This window comes from Lissotriton vulgaris, unplaced genomic scaffold, assembly GCF_964263255.1.
Source record: "Lissotriton vulgaris unplaced genomic scaffold, aLisVul1.2 SCAFFOLD_1193, whole genome shotgun sequence".
Classification (NCBI taxonomy): Eukaryota; Metazoa; Chordata; class Amphibia; order Caudata; family Salamandridae; genus Lissotriton; species Lissotriton vulgaris.
Window position 1 is genome coordinate 286,175 of NW_028249262.1, and position 18,644 is coordinate 304,818.

The window sequence follows — 18,644 nt, forward strand, 5'->3', positions numbered from 1 at the left end:
AAGTGGAAGACAGTGAGCCAAAAACAGGAAGTCCTACCTTAAAATGTGATTGACATAGGCAGGACATCGTTCTTGAGCCTTTAAGCTTCCACTTCTGGGCCTGCAATCTTACAGGCAGTACATCGCTCGGGAGCCTTTACGCCTCCACTTCTGGGCCTGCAAGCTTACATCCGAAGACATTGCACATCTGGGGAGTGGTGGTCTCCAGCGGGTTGGGCACTGGCAGCAGGTTTTTCTTGCTGACTACAGACCGCACTGGAAAGCTGACATTCCATAGAATCCTTTGGTTGTGGGACATCCTGCAATACCCCCCCCCCCCCCTCAAATCAAAAGTTCTTTTTAATGGTGGCAACCCCAATTCTTGTTAGGTTTTTTGGGACTACCTGTCCTTTGAACCTATTGAGGGCTGCCATCAGTAACTTATTCTCAAATGAAGGTAAAAACAAATCTGTGTCACAATGTTTAAAAGCGTCCAAATGAGCTGATTGGGTTAAATCGCTGCTTACACGTTGCGAGTTTGAGTCAAGGAGCCCAATATAGGCCTTTGTACTCTTCAAAAACAAGTGACTGTGGCTACAATATTAGTCAAAACTCCTTTTCCTCACCATATGATGTTTCCTTTGGCACTGATTGGTATTTCTTTGTACTCCAGCTCTGTTAAGGCCTACTGGTCCGTTGTGGCGCAAGAGCTTCTGACAAAAAAAGGTGTTCTGAAAGTGAATGAAGGAGCAATAAAGATGCTTTTAAATCTTGTCACATTTGCTGTGCTGAGAGACGGGTTCATGTCTACTTACAAATTGCTGCTTTTTTTATCCTGGGGATTGGTATTTACAAAATCCTCTTAACTTTAAAGTCGGAGAAAGAAAAGTAAAGCGAACTGTCTAGCAATCGTGCTGGGGCAGTGTGTAAAGTGAAAGGCTGTCGGATGTAATTTTTTCTAACAAGATTTAAAATAGTTTGTAAATGAACTGTGCAGATATTTCAAAATCTATTTTGGTAGTTAAGAAAGCCCTTTTTAAAAATTTTGAAGTGTTGATGGAAGCAAAGATTTTAATAGGAGCGAAACAAATCAAACGTGTTACTTGGTGACGTGCAAATATTAAATATGTGCTGAAACTCCATTCCCACACATTATTGTTTGTACGCTATATTGTTTTGTAATTGCATTTATATAGCGCTTACTACCCCGGACGAGGCGTCAAAGCGCCTTTTCGGCGATAAGCACGCTACTCCGGAACCCAAGAAGGATTAGTGTTGCATTAGTATAGTGAAATATGAAAGTAATTTATTTGGAGAAACTGCATTTTTAAAATATTAAAATCAAATCGCCACTTACATTCAGTTGCCGCTGAAGTGAGAGCGGATCCTGCCCCCGCGAGAACTTGATTGAGCCTCGGCTCACCTGCTGAACTAGTATTTCCGGGTCCGCCATCTTGGGTGAGGAATACGAGATAATTGACCAGGGCTAGGCCCCTCCCACCCTCACGCCCTCGCCACTATAAAATGATCACCCTACCCGGGAGGCGCAGCGGACGGGCGCCAAAGGCAAGCCCGTCTGCGCCCATCCGCGACCGTCCGGGACCAGGTGCCACGACCGCTGGCCAAAATAAATCCATCCATTACTCTTCCAGCACTTTACATCAACTACGAGGCCCCATCAACGACCAATGCCTTGCGTCCTGGAATCCGACCTCAAAACTCTTCTGCTGCCCACAGTGCACGTATCAAAGTTGTCCAAAAACACCCCCCCTCCCCTCATACCTTATATTCCTGCTGAACTGCAGGTCTCTCCCTAAACATACTGCAGAAATATCTCTGTTAATCTCCGACAAAGAACCCAATGCCATTTTTCTCACGGAAACATGGCTACAATCTGAATCTGACCCCAATGTCATTCAAGCTCTCCCCGCAGGATACCAAATACTTCGAGCCGACCGTTCATCTGGAAAAGGCGGCGGCATAGCCATCATTTACAAGAATTGCTACACCTGCCGCTCCTCTCCAACTACCCTATCCAGCTGCGAACACCTTACTTTCTCGCTGGACTTCTCCCCCACATGCACATTCTCGGGGACGCTTATCTACCGGTCACCGGGCACTCCGACTAACTTTATAAACCAACTCGCACTGGAGGTAGCCAATTGTGTCTGCTCCTCACCTAATTACACCTTATTAGGCGACCTGAATGTGCACCCAGATGACACCCTAGATTGGGCTGCAGCTGAACTACGCAACAATCTGGAGGCACTAGAACTCTCCCAGCGAGTGCTGCAACCCACCCACGACAAAGGTCACCTCTTGGACCCAATCTTTACTAACTGTACCCATTTCACAGTTAGTCCACCCATTCCCCTCCCATGGACGGACCATTTTTTGATCCCATTTACCTGGGCGCCGTTCGGATCACGTCCTAAACCTTCCACCGCCTCCTGCAGGGACCGCAAATGGTCACAACTTAACACCAACCTGTGGACAACCACTCTGGAAGCCTCTGTCCCAGTAAACAAATCCGATCCGATTATCAATAATGACAACTTCAACAACTGGATCACCACCTCCTTAGATCTTACTATCCCATTTAAGGACATCAAAGCCAAACAGAGACCAAAAAACGCTCCTTGGTACTCACAGGACCTGCGCATTCTTAAAAAAGAATGCAAAAGATTGGAACGGAAATGGCGCATCGATTATTCACAAACCAGCAAAAATGAATATCGGGCCGCCATAAAAATCTATAAAAATGACATAAAAAAAGCTCAAGCTACCTTCTACGAAAACAAAATTAACGAAGTAGCATCTAAACCTAAGGAAATATATCAAATCGCGAAGAGCCTGCTCAAACTTCCCGATAAACCTCCAGATCCTCTTACTGCTCAAACTCGCTGCAATGAACAGGCAGACTACTTCTTCAACAAAATAGCCACAATCTACTCATCCTTCCCCCTTCCCCCTCACCCCAAAATAGAACAAAAGGATATCAGTCCACCTCCACTTACCACCCTAGAAAACTTTCCACCACTGGAGTCCACCAGCTTGGAAACCATAATACTCCAGGTAAAGTCCGGATTTCCCAGCGACCCAGCCCCAGCTCCGTTTCTCAGAACAATCACCCCTACCATCCTGCCCACCATTCTGAACTTAATTAACAATTCCTCAGGACTCGCCCCCCCAAAATGGAAGCAGGCCACAGTCAAGGCCCTCCTGAAAAAAAACCAACTTAGATCAGATGAACCCGGGAAATTACCGCCCAATCTCCCTGCTACCTTGGATATCCAAAATCGCGGAAAAGCACGTCAACCAATCCCTCACAGAATTCCTGGAAGCAAATAAATTACTGGACTCCTCTCAAACTGGGTTCCGCCCCATGCATGGAACAGAAACCGCTTTACTAGCGGTAACAGAAGGAGCAAGAATGATCGTGGATCAGGGCGGCACTGCGGCCATTATCTTATTGGACCTCAGTGCCGCCTTCGACACTGTGAATCATGACATCTTGCTTCACAGAATCGCAGAACTAGGGATAACATCTACAGCGGCAGCCTGGCTACGATCATTTCTTTCAGAGCGCTCATTCCGAGTCTGCTAAGGCGATGCCACCTCGCCCAGTAAACCACTCAGTTGTGGGGTTCTCCAGGGTTCGTCCCTGAGCCCCACACTGTTTAACATATACATGCACCCCCTCGCAGAAATAATTTGCCCTTTCGGCGTCCAAGTCGTGTCCTACGCGGATGACAAGCAACTGGTGGTTACCCTAAATCATCCCTCTTCATGTCCTAATGATCTCAGAGGTTGCATGGAAGCAGTAAGTACCTGGATGAGCCAGTCTTACCTGAAACTAAACAGCGACAAAACAGAGCTAATGGTACTGGGTAACTCCCCTCAAAAATCCCTTGAGTCTCTGGGGCCACCAGATCTAGGCCCAGCACCCCCAGCCAGGAACACCATCAAGAGCTTAGGAATATGGCTAGACAGCACATTATCCTTCGGACACCAGTACACCAAATTATCTGCCACCTGCATGGGCATTATAAGACTCATCCGAAAAATCCTACCGCTTCTCCCCCACAAGGCCAGACAGATCATGGTCCAGGGCCTAATCCTCTCCCGGCTGGATTTTGGAAACGCCCTTTATCTAGGCGCCCCTGAATCAACCTTGAAAAAACTCCAGGTGATTCAAAACTGCGCTGCCCGCACACTTCTGCGCATTCCCCGCCGCCTATCAGTGAAATCTGAACTAAAAGCCCTCCACTGGCTGCCAGTAAAAGACAGGATCAATTTTAAAAGCATGTGCATTGCCCACCGTGCCTACTGGAGGAAAGGAGCAATCCTAAACCACACCCTGATTACCCCCTACCACCCCAACAGACGGCTTAGGTCGACTCCTACCTTTCAAGTCTTCAGACCCAGGTTCAAAAGAGAAAGGAGTGGAGGAAGAATGTTCTCAACAAACGCAGCAAGGCTCTGGAACTCCCTCCCAATCTCTATTTGTTCAGAACCCAACCTTCTGCACTTTCGGAAAAAACTAAAAACCTTTCTCTTCAGCAGATAAAATTAACCTGCCCCACACACCTGTATTTGGCTAAGCGCTAGGATGCCTGCGGGTAGCTATCGTGCTATACAAAAACCATATCCAATCCAATCCAGGGGTGGAAAGATTAGTCAGTTATTTGGATTCAGAAGGATAGCGGAGGGATAGAAAAGGTTTTTTATGTTGTTTTTTTTGCAGAGTTTTATATAGCGCGAACTTGACCCGCAACCGAATCGGGTATCAGAGCACTTTACATGGCACCAGTTATGTTACATGAGGACACACATTCATTTTTTGTTAGGCACGGGGAGATTAAGTGATTTGCCCAGAATCACAGGATGTTCAGCGTTGTTACCGAGACTCGAAACCAGTTCCCCAGGTCCGAGGCCGAACGCCCTAGCCGTTAGGCCAACTCCTCTCCCCTGCATTAATATAGCGCTTGTTACCCCTGATGGGGTGTTGAAGCACTTTTTTTGTCGAGTAGCGCACTATTTATAAGTAAAACTGCTTGTCAGTGGGAAGGTTTGTGGCCATTTCAATGTAAATGTGCTGTCTGAAAGGACAGTGCGCTACCATATCATGGTGTAATAATATATTCATTAAAAGTGAGCGTAGGAAGTCAGGGGTCATTGTTATACATACAGCAATATTTTTATCTATGAAATCAAACAAAAGAGTTTTGAACTCCCATATTTGAAGGTGCTTTCACATGTGATAATGGAAGAAAGAAATGATTAACTGAAATAAAAGATCTGTCTAAGATCACACAATTTGAGACCAGTTTATGGGTCAAGTGCATTACATTTAGCTCAAATAGACTATTCAAGTCGCTCAACTTGCAGGTCTAATAAGATTTTTATAATTTTTCAAGGCCTGAAGAGTGTATGCAAATACTGTGTGAGGCCCATAAACCTACCACTCGTGCCTGTTAGTCAGCTATGTGGAAAATATTTGGCCGCCACTACTGCATTGGTAGACCTATACATCCCCTCAAAGTGCAGGAGATCATCTGTTAACTATTGCATTTGCATTCAGCTACACCTACCCCCGGTTGCAGCATATATGCATAACAGGAGCGCTTCTCCCTCTAGGATTCCTGTTCTGAAGATCTTCAAGGTGCGCCTTATGAGAGCCATTCCTTCAGAGATGCCTAACGCCCCTGCTTGGGACCTCAATGTAGTGATCACCCTTTTTCGAACCACTGCCTTTCTGATTGCTGTCATATCTCTGAGACCAGGTAATTTGGAGACTTTGACTGTAGAGGAATCATTCATTTAAGTTCAGCAAGCTAGGGTTGTCTTAAAAATCAACCCAAAATTCCTCTCCAAAATGTTTCCCCCTTTCCTCCTTAACCAGACTGCTGAGTTGCCCATCATTTCTTTACACCCAGATTCGGAGGCCGAAAAAGCAATACACATTTTGGATATTGAGAAGGCACTCGTATTACATTGACAAGACCAAATCGGTCCACCTCACACTCGAATCCTCATATCCAAGGCAGCCATTGCCAGATGGGTTGTTAAATGGTTGCAGACATGCTATGCTGAGGCCACGCTTACACCCTATGTACTGCCTAGAGCACATTCCACTTGCAAGAAGGGAGTCACTGTGACGTTTCTAGACCACATACCTTTAGAAGACATTTGTAAGGCTGCTACATGGGTCAACACTACACACATTCACTTACCACTGCGACTGTGTGAACATTAGAGCCCGCCAAGAGGCTTCGGTTGGCCAGGCAGTGCTGAGAACATCTGCATCATCCAATCGCTGGTCACCCCTCGGGGGAGGAACTGCGGTACAGTATTTGCAAAGCATGTGTACCTACAGCCACACAAGCTGCGAATGGAAAGTGTCACTTACCCTGTTACCATCGCTTCGTAGTAGGTAGTGTTGTCGATTCATATTTGCCTACCCTCATCTTTGGAAGCTGGCAGTGATCACCTTGGCATTCACCATGGCTAAATCCTACAGTGCACACTATGTATTTTTTGTCTGCGACACTCCACTTGTACTTCACTGATCCTGAACCAGCAGCAAATAAATACCAGAATGTTATGCAAAATTTTGATCAGTCATTGCTCCCCACCTCCAACTTCTAGCCATGGATTCCCTAGAGGGAATAAAAATATAGGTTTCCAGAGGCATCACCTTTAAAAGGGTGATTGGACTCAGATCCTAAACCCCAGTCAGAATCAACCCAGTATGTGCAAAGCATTTGTCCGGTCCTAATATTTCGATCAGTTGGTCAAGTGATATGGATCTTTGACGGGTACCTTTCGCGAGTACCAAACTTTTTCCGTCAGCAATAGCCTCCCTGTTTGTGTTGTTACTTTGGAGGGCAGTTGAGCAGTAACTGGTCTGCTTCTGATCTATATTCATTGCCCCTCACCACCGACCAAATAGCCCCAGTGTACCAGTAAAGTGTACAATGGGACTTTGACTTTGGACTAAACAGTTTGGACATCATTAAGCCATATTTTCTTTTGGGTGGGAAGTAGAGTTCACTTTTGAGTGGGGGTTTTCAGATGCTTGAAAACATTTGTGGCATTCTCAGCTGCCTGTCTTCAAACCTATTGGGCACTGAGAGTCCACGATAAAAGCAGACATATCCCACCATACTGGATACACCGTTAGAATGTTACCTTGCACCTTTCTTCCACTGACCGGACCTGGTGGCTTAATGGACTAGTTCGTCCTCATGGTCACAGGTTCAGATCCCAGCGGGTCAACTCAGCCTTTCATCCTTCTGAGGTCCATAAAATGAGTACCATTGAGTTGGTTAACAATGAACATCTGTAATTCAGCGCCAAGATAACCTTTCTGGGTGAACGTGTGCTTTACAAATACACGTTAATGTTATGACCAGAGACTGTAATCAAGGTTTTGTTGGAAGACTCAGAGCCCAAGGTTTTCGATGACAGCATTATAAAGACTACAATGTTTTAGTAAATCATTTTAGGATTTTAGTTCTGCTTCAAAGTGTTCTTGGACTATCTTTATTTGTACTATTCGGAATTTGGTTGTATTAAGTAATGCTTCTTTTTAAGATGTGAGTGGGAAGTTTCCTTATTGGTAGTAATTATTTTCTATCCCTCCACCCAGTTTCATTGCAAAGCTGGCTGGCTCGCTAATGAAACTAGTACAGACTTAACTGTGTGAGCTTATTAGCTGAGGGCTGCTAACCTGTTTATTCAGAGTGGTCCATGTGGAGCACTGTGTTGGGATTCTATCTGCTTGTAAATAAATGTATACTTAAATCAATGTTTTCATAACAGGGCTTGACGTTACCGCAGCAGTTTCATCAATCGGTATCAATGAAGAAGGAGAGACATATGACCTTGGCATCCAGAACTATACAAGCAGAGAGAGTGTATCCAGACCTGCAGGTATGTAACCTATTCTATGCTGCTTACAACTTCATGAGTAAAATTTGTAAACTATAACTTAGTCAACCAGTAGGGCATTTCTTGGCCCTGTTATTAGTGTGTTATACTGGCTCTTGGAAGCCTGCTGGTACTGTTTGTTTGCAAAGCAGACTCTGGCACAGTGCTTTTTAGGTCGAGCTATTTATAGCTCTGAACTATTGCAGGGGAAACACTCTTGAACAAGCGGATTGCTCCCAATGCATGTTGTGTACTGCAGCGTGACGCTTCGCCAGGCGCGCGCTTGGCCTCACACCCCATCCCCATATGCTCTCTCTCCCACTTGCTCGCTCCCCCGCCCCCCACCCGACTTGCAAGTAAACCTCTATGGCATTCCTCTTGTTCATTAAGCCTCCTGTGCTCCGTGTATTCCCCCCCTCCCTTTTAGCCCATCCCTTTAAAGTCTGCTCGCATTTCCCTCCTCCCCCTTCTGGGTCCTTGGCTCCTCGCAATCCCCCCTCCCTTCTCGCCCAGTCATTTCATGCTCTGCTGCCTTCTCCCTACTCGCGTTTTCGTTAGTTGCATTCACACTAGGAAGTCGATTTTAGGTGAAGACGTCGACAATAAGCTGCACAATGAATAACTTAATCACCATCTTTTAATTGTATTTTAACTAAATTACCTTCTACTAAGGGACTTCAAACTAGTCATGTACCCTGTACTAGAATATTTGAAAATGTGCCTCCATCCGAGTCCAGTCGGCTCCCGCTCAGTTCTAATTTACTGACATTTGCTGGGATGGTTGGGGTAAACGTGGGACTGTCCTGGATACTGGCTCACCCTGCACGTTTCCTTCACACAGAGTACACAAACCGATTTGACCAGAGCTCTTTGCCGTTTCCACCCTTCATTACGACTTTCTCTTATTTTCTTATTATTTTGACATTTGGTGGGATGGTTTTGGTAATCATGGGACTGTCCTGGATAACAGCTCACCCTGCACGTTTCCTTCACACAGAGTACACAAACAGATTGGACCAGAGCTCTTTGTCGTTTCCACCCTTCATTACGACTTTCTCTTATCTTCTTATTTCCAAAAGTCCTTACTTGAACTCTTCGCTCTATCCAACCCCGCGCCTCTCGCCTCCTTGACACCACATCATTGTCTTCCGCCCATCACCCCTGCATCCTGCCGCCCCCCCCCCCCCCCCCCCCCCCCCCCACCACCATTTTCTACCCGTACGCCTCGGGTACTTTGAATACTCAGTACGCGCGAAGCAAGAAAATACAAATAATATTAAAAAATGAGTTCTAAAAATTAGAATCTAGCATATTTTCTTTAAGAATGTTGATAAGACTAATAACAGCATCAACAATAAGAATAATATAAATATTGATAACTGCTGGGAGGAATAATTCCCTGAACCGTCAGTCAGGCTACGTTAAAACTACACCTTCGTTTATTTTTCTTTATTCCCTCACTGAACAGTATTGAGCAAATTACCATAAGAGGGCACCCCCCCCCCCCCCCCCCCCTTGACATGAATTATGTAATAATTTGGGAAGCTTACTGGTCTTGAGACGCGCGTGCACAAAGCCATCCGCCTCGCACCCATTTGCTCCCCGAGCCAGGCATCTGAAGCTTGGCCTCACTTCTCGTCACACCCCATCAGCCATAAATACCATCTGCCTCGTATCAGACTTCAGAGGAATCCGTCTCACAACGGCCCCTGCCCATCCCCCTCCTCACTACAGAGCGCGTCTCACGGACGTGCTTTCACTTTCACGGCTGTGTCTCTTTCATGGCCAATGCTTGTTTTTGTACTATCGCGTTTGCCTTCAACAGTGGCCGACACACTTTTCATTTTTCTGCGTGTAATGTCCGCTCTTTTCTCATTGTCACTTTTGATGTGCAAGGCACCTTCAGGTTCGAGAACGGCAGCCGCGCATTTCTTTTCTAATGCACAGCTGCTGAAATCAATTAACACAAACTTGCCATTGGCAACGGCAACTTGCAGCCTTTCATCTCTGTCCTGCCCCCGGGTGCTGCGCTTTAGCTTTAAAAACTGCGGCGCTTTAATTAACACAAATCCAACTCACCGCCCGGGTAAGTTGAATTAACCTTCTTAAGGACACAGTTAAGGACACACTCCTTTTTGTAGGCACTGGAGATTAACGATTTGGCCAGAACTACAGAATATTGAGCCGAAGCTGGCAGCTCTGGCCATTACGCCACATCCTCTCCCATTCCTGGTTAGTAGTAGGTTCTGTTTGAGGTGGAGCTAATAGGAGAAATGGGCTGGTGCAAGCTGCCTCTTGACGAGAGCACTCAGAGACACCACCACATCACTCAGAGACACCACCACATCACTCAGGGACACCACCACATCACTCAGGGACACCACCACATCACTCAGGGACACCACCACATCACTCAGGGACACCACCACATCACTCAGGGACACCACCACATCACTCTGGGACACCACCACATCACTCTGAGACACCACCACATCACTCTGGGACACCACCACATCACTCTGGGACACCACCACATCACTCTGAGACACCACCACATCACTCTGGGACACCACCACATCACTCTGGGACACCACCACATCACTCTGGGACACCACCACATCACTCGGGGACACCACCACATCACTCGGGGACACCACCACCACATCACTCGGGGACACCACCACCACATCACTCGGGGACACCACCACCACCACATCACTCGGGGACACCACCACCACCACATCACTCGGGGACACCACCACCACCACATCACTCGGGGACACCACCACCACCACATCACTCGGGGACACCACCACCACCACATCACTCAGCGACACCACCACATCACTCAGGAACACCACCACATGTTATGTTATGTTATATGGGAATTTGTAGCGCGCACAACTACTCTTGAGTATCCTGGCGCGGTACGGTATCAAACAGATGGCTAGAAAAATGGATTAGTAGGCCTGCTTAAAAGGGTGAGTTTTGAGGAGCTTCTTAAAGCATCTTACGTCCTGAGTGTGGCACAGCGCTATAGGGAGGGCATTCCAGAGAATGGCTACTTTAACTGAAAGAGACTGGCCACCCATCCTAGCCCGACGGAAATGAGGGGTTGCCATCAGTCGATGGACTGCCGACCTTAGGGATCGACGAGTGTAGAAGGCCACTCTTTTCCTAATATAGGAGGGGCCAGAGTCGTGTAAGGCTCTGTGTGCTAAGACAAGAGCTTTAAACTGTACCCTCTGGGTCACCGGCAGCCAATGGAGAGTGCACATTTGTGAACTGATACTGGTTCTCTTAGAAATGCCAAGAAGAAGTCTGGCCGCAGCATTCTGGATAAGTTTTAATTTATTTACCAGATATGCCGGGATGCCAAGAAAGAGCGCATTGGCATAGTCCAGGCGGGATAGAATGAGTGCCCGAGCGACCGTCTCCTTGGCCGGCTAAGGGAGCAAGGGAAAGAATCTGCCTAAGGACTTGAAAGTCCCGAAGCAGACGCCCGTGAGTCTCTTGATGTGCTCCGCGAACCTAAGGTCTGCTCCAAACCAAATGCCTAGATTCTTGGCCGGGCTACCCTCGGATAGAGGTCGGGGAAATCAGAGGGCCACAAAGCTTATGTAAAACGAGGGGGAAATTGCCCATATAGTATGATTTCTGATTTCCCCTCATTACATTTTAATTTGGCCTGAGCGAGCCATGTAAACACGGCGGCTAGGCATCTTTGCGCCGTAATAGTGCATACATCCGAGTAGTCCCAGGTAAACAAAAGCTGGGTGTCGTCGGCGTAGGCCATAATCTTGGCACCCAATTCTTCAGCAAGGATGATCAGTGGGGTCATATAGATGTTGAAAGTAGCGGGCTCAGAGTCGAGCCCTGAGGGACTCCCGTCTGAACCTCCCTGGCCGAAGATGAGAAAGGAGGCATTCCAGACTTGCTGAGAGCTGCAGTTCAGAAAAGATTCCAGCCACGACCACACTGAACCAGAGAGGCCGATGGATGATAGGCGAGCAAGAAGAAGCTGGTGAGGTACCGTGTCGAAGGCGGCAGAGAGGTCCAATAAAATCAGAGCCGCTCTGCCGCCCCTATCCAGACATTCCCTAATAGCCTCAGTCACCTCCACCAATGCAGTCTCTGTTCTGTAGGTTGATCTAAAGCCCGACTGTGCTGGGTGAAGAGCTCCCGAGGTTTCTACGAATGCATTCAGTTGTTGAAAAGCCACCTTCACGCAAACTTTGGCCAGTACTGGTAACAGGGAAATAGGCCGATAGTTTTCCGGTATGAGAGGATCCGCTGTTGGTTTCTTTAACAGCGGAAGGAGCTTAGCCTGTTTCCATTGTCTAGGCATTGTTGCTGACTGCAGCGACCTGTTAACAATGGCCGTGACTTCCATGCCTACAATATCTGCCACTCCGGCCAGGACTCTGGCTGGGCAGGGATCTGAGGGAGATCCTGATTTTAACGATTTGAGGAATGGTGCGAATATCTGACAACTCCACCAGGTCGAACTGAGAAAAACACCTGCTGGGGGGGGGGGGGGGGGGGAGCAGATAGTAGGTACTGGGAAGGAGTTTGAGAGGGTAGTAGACAAGGCTAAACTTTCTTCAATTAGTTTGATTTTGTTAATAAAAATGCTGAAAGCTCCTCGCACCACCCTGAGGCGACGGGAATGGACTTAAGCTCTGCTCGAGGTGACATAAAGCTTTGTACGATGGAAAAGATCTCTTTGCTGTTGTTAGCCTTCATAATTCTAGACGCAAAGTACTCGCTTTTGGCTTTCCTCACGGCAGTGTAGTATGTTCTCTGAGATGAACGTAATTTAGATTTAGTTAAGGGGCAGTAAGCCGCCCTCCAGAGGCGTTCCAACCTCTTACAACTCAGCTTCAGTTCTTTTAGCTCAGCGGAGTACCAAGGCTGAGAGGGCGACTCACGCTGGGGCGCTCTAGGCAGAGGTTTGCATGTGGATTTGACCCCTTGTCTGACCCAGATGTTGAATTGGTCAACTGCCCCTTCCAGATCAACAGCAGGAGCTACCTGCGAGTGAGTCAGGGCCTCAACCAGCCCCGGAATATTATTCTTACGGGCTGAAGGCCCGGGGGGACGTGGTGGGCGGCGGGAAGACTTGCCCATAGCCCATGAGAAGACGATCAAGGCATGGTCGGACCAAGTCACCGGCAGAGGTTCTTTAACATCTAGTTCAAAGTTGGAACACACCAGATCTCTCAGGTGACCCTTAGATTGAGTGGGTTTGGAGACCCACTGGGTCAGCTGAGTTAAGCCCAGGAGGTCCAGAAGGGCCGATGTGTCCGGGGCCTCCGGGGAATCTAAATGAATATTGAAGCCTCCTAGAAGAAGAAACTTGGGAAAACGAAGAACTCGCTCCGCCATGGACTCGCCCAGGGACTTTAGAAATGTCCCCAGCTGCCCAGGGGGGCGGTAAATCAGAGTGCCTCCTAGCGTAAAATGAGGCGTTAAGGTGAAGGAGAAATCAAGAGCCTCCCCCTCCAAAACGTCTGTGGATTTTGCACATACAAATGCCCAAGAATCCTTAAACACCACAGCAGTGCCACCCCCTCTCCCCGTCGGCCCGGGCCAAACAATATCCCCTAGGGACAGCTAGCTCGACAACCGGTTTGCAGGACTCCTTGAGCCACGTTTCCGTAATAAACAGAATATCCAAATTATTGTCCGCTATAAGCTCGTAAATATTTGCTGCATGTTTCACCATAGACCGTGCGTTATTCAGGGCTGCCAGCACGGTCGGCACTTGCTCATCAGTTATGTGCGTTCTAGGCTGGTAAGTGCTGAAATGAAAATTGCAGCCAGGACATCCCCAATCGATGTCAGATATCAAGTTGCAGCGTTTCTGACCTGCTTGGGTGCCAGGATTCCAAGATAGTAGCGCTGCCCGACTGTAGGAGCGCCGGCTCACATCGCCCTGGTCAAAACCCGCAGCATGACTGGCCCTAGGCCTGGTCCCGGCGTGCCCGCTGCTCGCGTCCGGGCCAGCGTGGCTCTAAATAGTCTCGCCTGGCCACTGGAACTCTGACCTGGGCGGAAGAAGGCGCCCGGAAGTGAGGAGAAATGAGGTCTTCCCTTCGCAACAATCAGCAACGCCGTGGCGGACCGGGGAAGCCTCAAACAAAGTAAATGTGCAAAAAGATTAACAGCAATTAATAAAGACTGATTCCATCCCGTTTAAAAACCAAAGTCGTTTTTAAAACCCCTCCGAGCAGCAAAACTCAGGAACATCACTCAGGAACACCACCACATCACTCAGGAACACCACCACATCACTCGGGGACACCACCACATCACTCGAGGACACCACCACATCACTCAGGGACCACCATCACATCACTCGGGGACCACCACCGCATCACTCGGGGACCACCACCGCATCACTCGGGGACCACCACCGCATCACTCGGGGACCACCACCGCATCACTCGGGGACCACCACCGCATCACTCGGGGACCACCACCACATCACTCGGGGACCACCACCACATCACTCGGGGACCACCACCACCACATCACTCGGGGACCACCACCACCACATCACTCGGGGACCACCACCACCACATCACTCGGGGACCACCACCACCACATCACTCGGGGACCACCACCACCACATCACTCGGGGACCACCACCACCACATCACTCGGGGACCACCACCACCACATCACTCGGGGACCACCACCACCACATCACTCGGGGACCACCACCACCACATCACTCGGGGACCACCACCACATCACTCGGGGACCACCACCACATCACTCGGGATCCACCAAAACATCACTCGGGGACCACCACCACATCACTCAGCCCAACCACATCATCACTCAGCACCACAACAGCACTGTTCTTGCTTGCTACCAACAAGCATTGCCATAACCAATAGGACTCGCATTAGGAAAGTGTAAGCTATTGGCTTTGTGAATAACAATGCTATTAAATTAGATATTTTCAAAGCCAACACATTTCCAATAACAATAGCTCACACTTTCCTAATGCGAGACCGTTTGAATTGCAAATGCTTGTTTCCATTTGCATGGGAGTATCTGCACCATACCACGGAGGCAAACGCATAAGCATTAAAGCTCTGCACAGATATGCATGCCACCAGGGAGGTATTGCACAGGTAGCGTGAGCCACGAGGATACTGCTGCGTTTACAGAGTGGCACGAGGGCCCAGGGACCTTCCCACAGGAATGTTTGTCTACACTCTGGCCTCCATCCAAAGGCAGGTTGAGATAGTCCCTGGGTGCTCACTGACAGTGTAGCAAAGGGCATGTTGTATGATTCTGTGCAGGTGTATCCTCCATCCCTCCTCTCAAAGGGGTCATAGAAGATGACCAGCATGGTGGGTGCTGTGTTTGACTGCAATGATGGTGATCAGTGAACACCGTGACCCCGTGCACCTGAGGTAATCCTACCGAATTATATTGAAATTGCCTGTTCACAACAGCCTCAATATCAATCTGGGGGTCATTTTTTTGTCTCCTGGGTAAGTACCTATGACCACGAGTAATCTGGGTGCCCTAGTAGCCAATTACCTGCAGCTAGACGGTGTACAAAAATGGATTTCTGTCCGTGTGTGTTGTAAGTCTTTAGTACTGAGTCCTTAAGTCATTAAAGCTCTGATTCCCCCGCCAGGGTTAGTGGCAGCCATCACCTTATTTGGCAATACCCAGAATTAATACTGGATACCATAACCTTTTTCAGTACATCAATTACACCAACGGTTCTTTTGAAGTTTTCAGAGGCACACGAAGGTTATGTTGGAATGATGGCATTCGTAATTATAACCAAAGGTACTGGCCAGGTTTCACCTCCGAGGACACGACGCACAGACACCTTTCCATTTACCCCTGGCTGTTGGCAAACAACAAAGGATCACACTGACTTCATGCTCTATGCCATGAGTTACCTTCCAATACATGGCATTCTGCACTCCCTCTATAAAAGCCTGTCTCTAATTTCTTTATAATCAGCGACTTGTGATGCACTCAGTCACCGATTATAAAGAAGTGACACAAGAACTCACCTGTAGGAAATTATTACATTGAGTTCTGACGTCACAATAAAAATGAAACATGGCTTTTCTTTCTTTTGCCCCGTTTTCCAGCTCTACAGTCGCAACGTAAAATATTTTAATGGCAGCATGGGTCTTTTTGCACTCCTTATTTAGTTATTGAAAAGCTCGAATCCTTCTTTGTTTCTACACCTTCTGAGCTACTGTGCCTTTAAAAAAACTTGTTTTGTATTCAACTGATTCTATCTTTTTCCAAAAAACAATATCTGTTGTTTGTGTACTAAGCTCTACACTGGAGATTCTATTTTTAGTCTCAGGTTTGCAAACGTGCTCTCTCTTTTATATGAAATAGCTATATCAAGGATTCAAGTAGGTGATTGTGGGACCACATTTTATCCATATCCATATCCATACTAATATAATAAAGAGAGAGCCCAAACCTTTGAGGTGGGTAATCTCAGGAACCACAGCGTTCGAGGCATGTGGGCTGCTGAATTCATATCTGTGCATAGATCGCCGCCTAGTGTTGGGTCCGGATGATTGCACATTGTTGTCCTGGAAGAGTCTTCGAAGTATCACGAGATAGGTGGCTCCTCCCCTGGACTACAGTGCGCATGGGCATCGCCTCCATCCCCAGATTGTTTTTTTCCGCCATTGGGTTCGGATGTGTTTCGGTTCCCTCTGTCGGAATCGATAGTTGTAAAACTTTTCTAACTCGAGACCAAAAGGTCTTTAGGCTGGGCGTCGGTATCGTTTCGTTCGGGTTTTTGTCTGTTCTCAGCTCCGAACTCTTGCTACCCATCCGCGTGCTCTCGGCGCGGACGGGCCTACTCGACGCTCCAGACATGGAACAGACTCCGTTCAAAAGGTGCCCGGTGTGCACCTCCAAGTATTCACACCTCGATGTGCACCCTGTGTGCAACAAATGTTTGTCACCGGACCATGATGAGGCCAGGTGCATGGCCTGCTCGAAGTTCCGGTGCAAGAAGACTCCCAAGATTCGTCGGGCCGCTAGACTCCAGGCCCAGCTATCGGCAACATCGGCGCCCCCGCCGGACGACATCTTCGAAGAATCTGTTGAAGACGACGATGTCATGCAGGTTTCGGACTCTAGCCCCGCGTCTGAGGGGGATGCCTATGACGCGGGAGACGAGGACTTTGACGAAGCCGGCGACGAGGTAGGGGACGACGATGGGGCGATTGCCACCGTGGGGGACAGCTCGGAGGAAGAGCGTCCCCAGACTGACTTAGGGGGTCAATCCCCTTCATGCGGCCCAGGTCGAGGGATCGCCTTCGGGCCTTACCCAAGACCTCGTTACTAGTCCAGCAGCCCCGCCTCCGGGCCCGGTCACAGACATTTCTAAGGCGCCACTCCCGTTAACAAAAACGAAAGTGAAGCCATTGGTATCCACTCCTCCGGTTTCGAAACCGAAAGTGAAGGCTGCACTGGTGCAGAAGGCTCTGGAGGCGTCGACTTCCAAAAGATTCAAAATGGCCGACCTGAAGAGCTATGCCAAGATGGCCGACCCAAGGGCCTCGGGGTCGACGCCGAAGACTAAGTCGACCGACGCGGCCGCGTCGGCGCCGAAGATGGTCGAGGTCGATGACCCGAAGAAAGCTTCAAAGAAGCGTCAAGGCGATTCCACGGCTCCGCCCGTCGGGGACAAGGACCGTGAAGTGTCGGCTCCGAAGACGTTGCCTCTCGCCGACCCGACTCCCGACTCGGGGAGATCGCTCGAGCCGGTCAAGCCCTCCACGGCCTTGACGAAGAAGGTCGCGGAGTCCCTGCAACGGATTCGGAAGGACGCTGTGGTTCCCGAACCAAGGGATGCGGTGCCGAAGCACACAACAAAGCCCACAAAGGCGCAAACGCCTATCCGCTTCACCCTGCCGCCGAAGTCGACGCCGAAGGCTTTCGCTCCGAAGCATGGGGCAGGTGTGCCCTCGAAGCAGGTGTCGACCCCCGAAGCGGCACTGGTGGTGGCGAAGCCTCGGCTCCAGCTGCTTGCAGAGGAAGAGCGTCGAGAGGTCATCATCGACGCCAATACTGGAAAACTGTCTCTCCTCAAGAGAAAAATCACCACGGAGCCGGTGTTGGAACATTTTCGCATTCCTCTCAAAAATAAGAAGGGTTCTGCGGGTACTTCGGCCCCGATCGAGCCTGCCTCTCCACAAGCTTTAGAACATTCGCCAACGCGTTCCAACGCAGGGGATGGTGACGATGAGGAGGTCGAGTACAACTATCCGGCGTACTCGGATCCGGAGGAGGAACATGAGCCTTGGTCTGCCGGAGGCGACCCGGACGACCCCCAATCGGGTCAGGAACGCAGCTCTTTGCTGCAAAGACCTCACCCACGGAGGACTCGGCAGCCTTCAACGCTTTGATTGAGCGAGCTGCAGCTAACCATGAGGTCGAGCTGCACTCAGATCCTGTGGATGTGGACTTTTTGTTTGACACTTTCTCAGTGGCTGAAAAGTCAGTCAAGGCATTGCCAATGCTCAAGGGAGTGCTAAAGCACGCGACTGAGGTCTTCAAAGAGCCCACCCGGGCGCGTGTCATCAATCCTCGCATTGACAAAAAATATAAGGCAGCGCCCTCGGATCCAACATACATCAAGGGACACTTGCCACTGGACTCGTTGGTGGTATCCAACGCACGCAAGAGGGCGAACTCGCAGACCACTGGTG

At 48.9% G+C, this 18,644-nt stretch overlaps 1 protein-coding gene across 3 annotated transcripts in view; it reads left to right on the plus strand.

Moving 5' to 3' along the window:
- The window catches only part of LOC147663636 (zinc finger protein 10-like), a 72,967-nt gene that overhangs the window by 31,175 nt on the left and 23,148 nt on the right, over window positions 1–18,644 (plus strand). For all 3 annotated transcript variants that reach the window (XM_086950313.1, XM_086950311.1, XM_086950312.1), the window contains one exon: window positions 7,807–7,917. In XM_086950313.1, coding sequence (XP_086806439.1) covers window positions 7,807–7,917 — 111 coding nt within the window. The remainder of the gene's footprint in view (window positions 1–7,806; window positions 7,918–18,644) is intronic.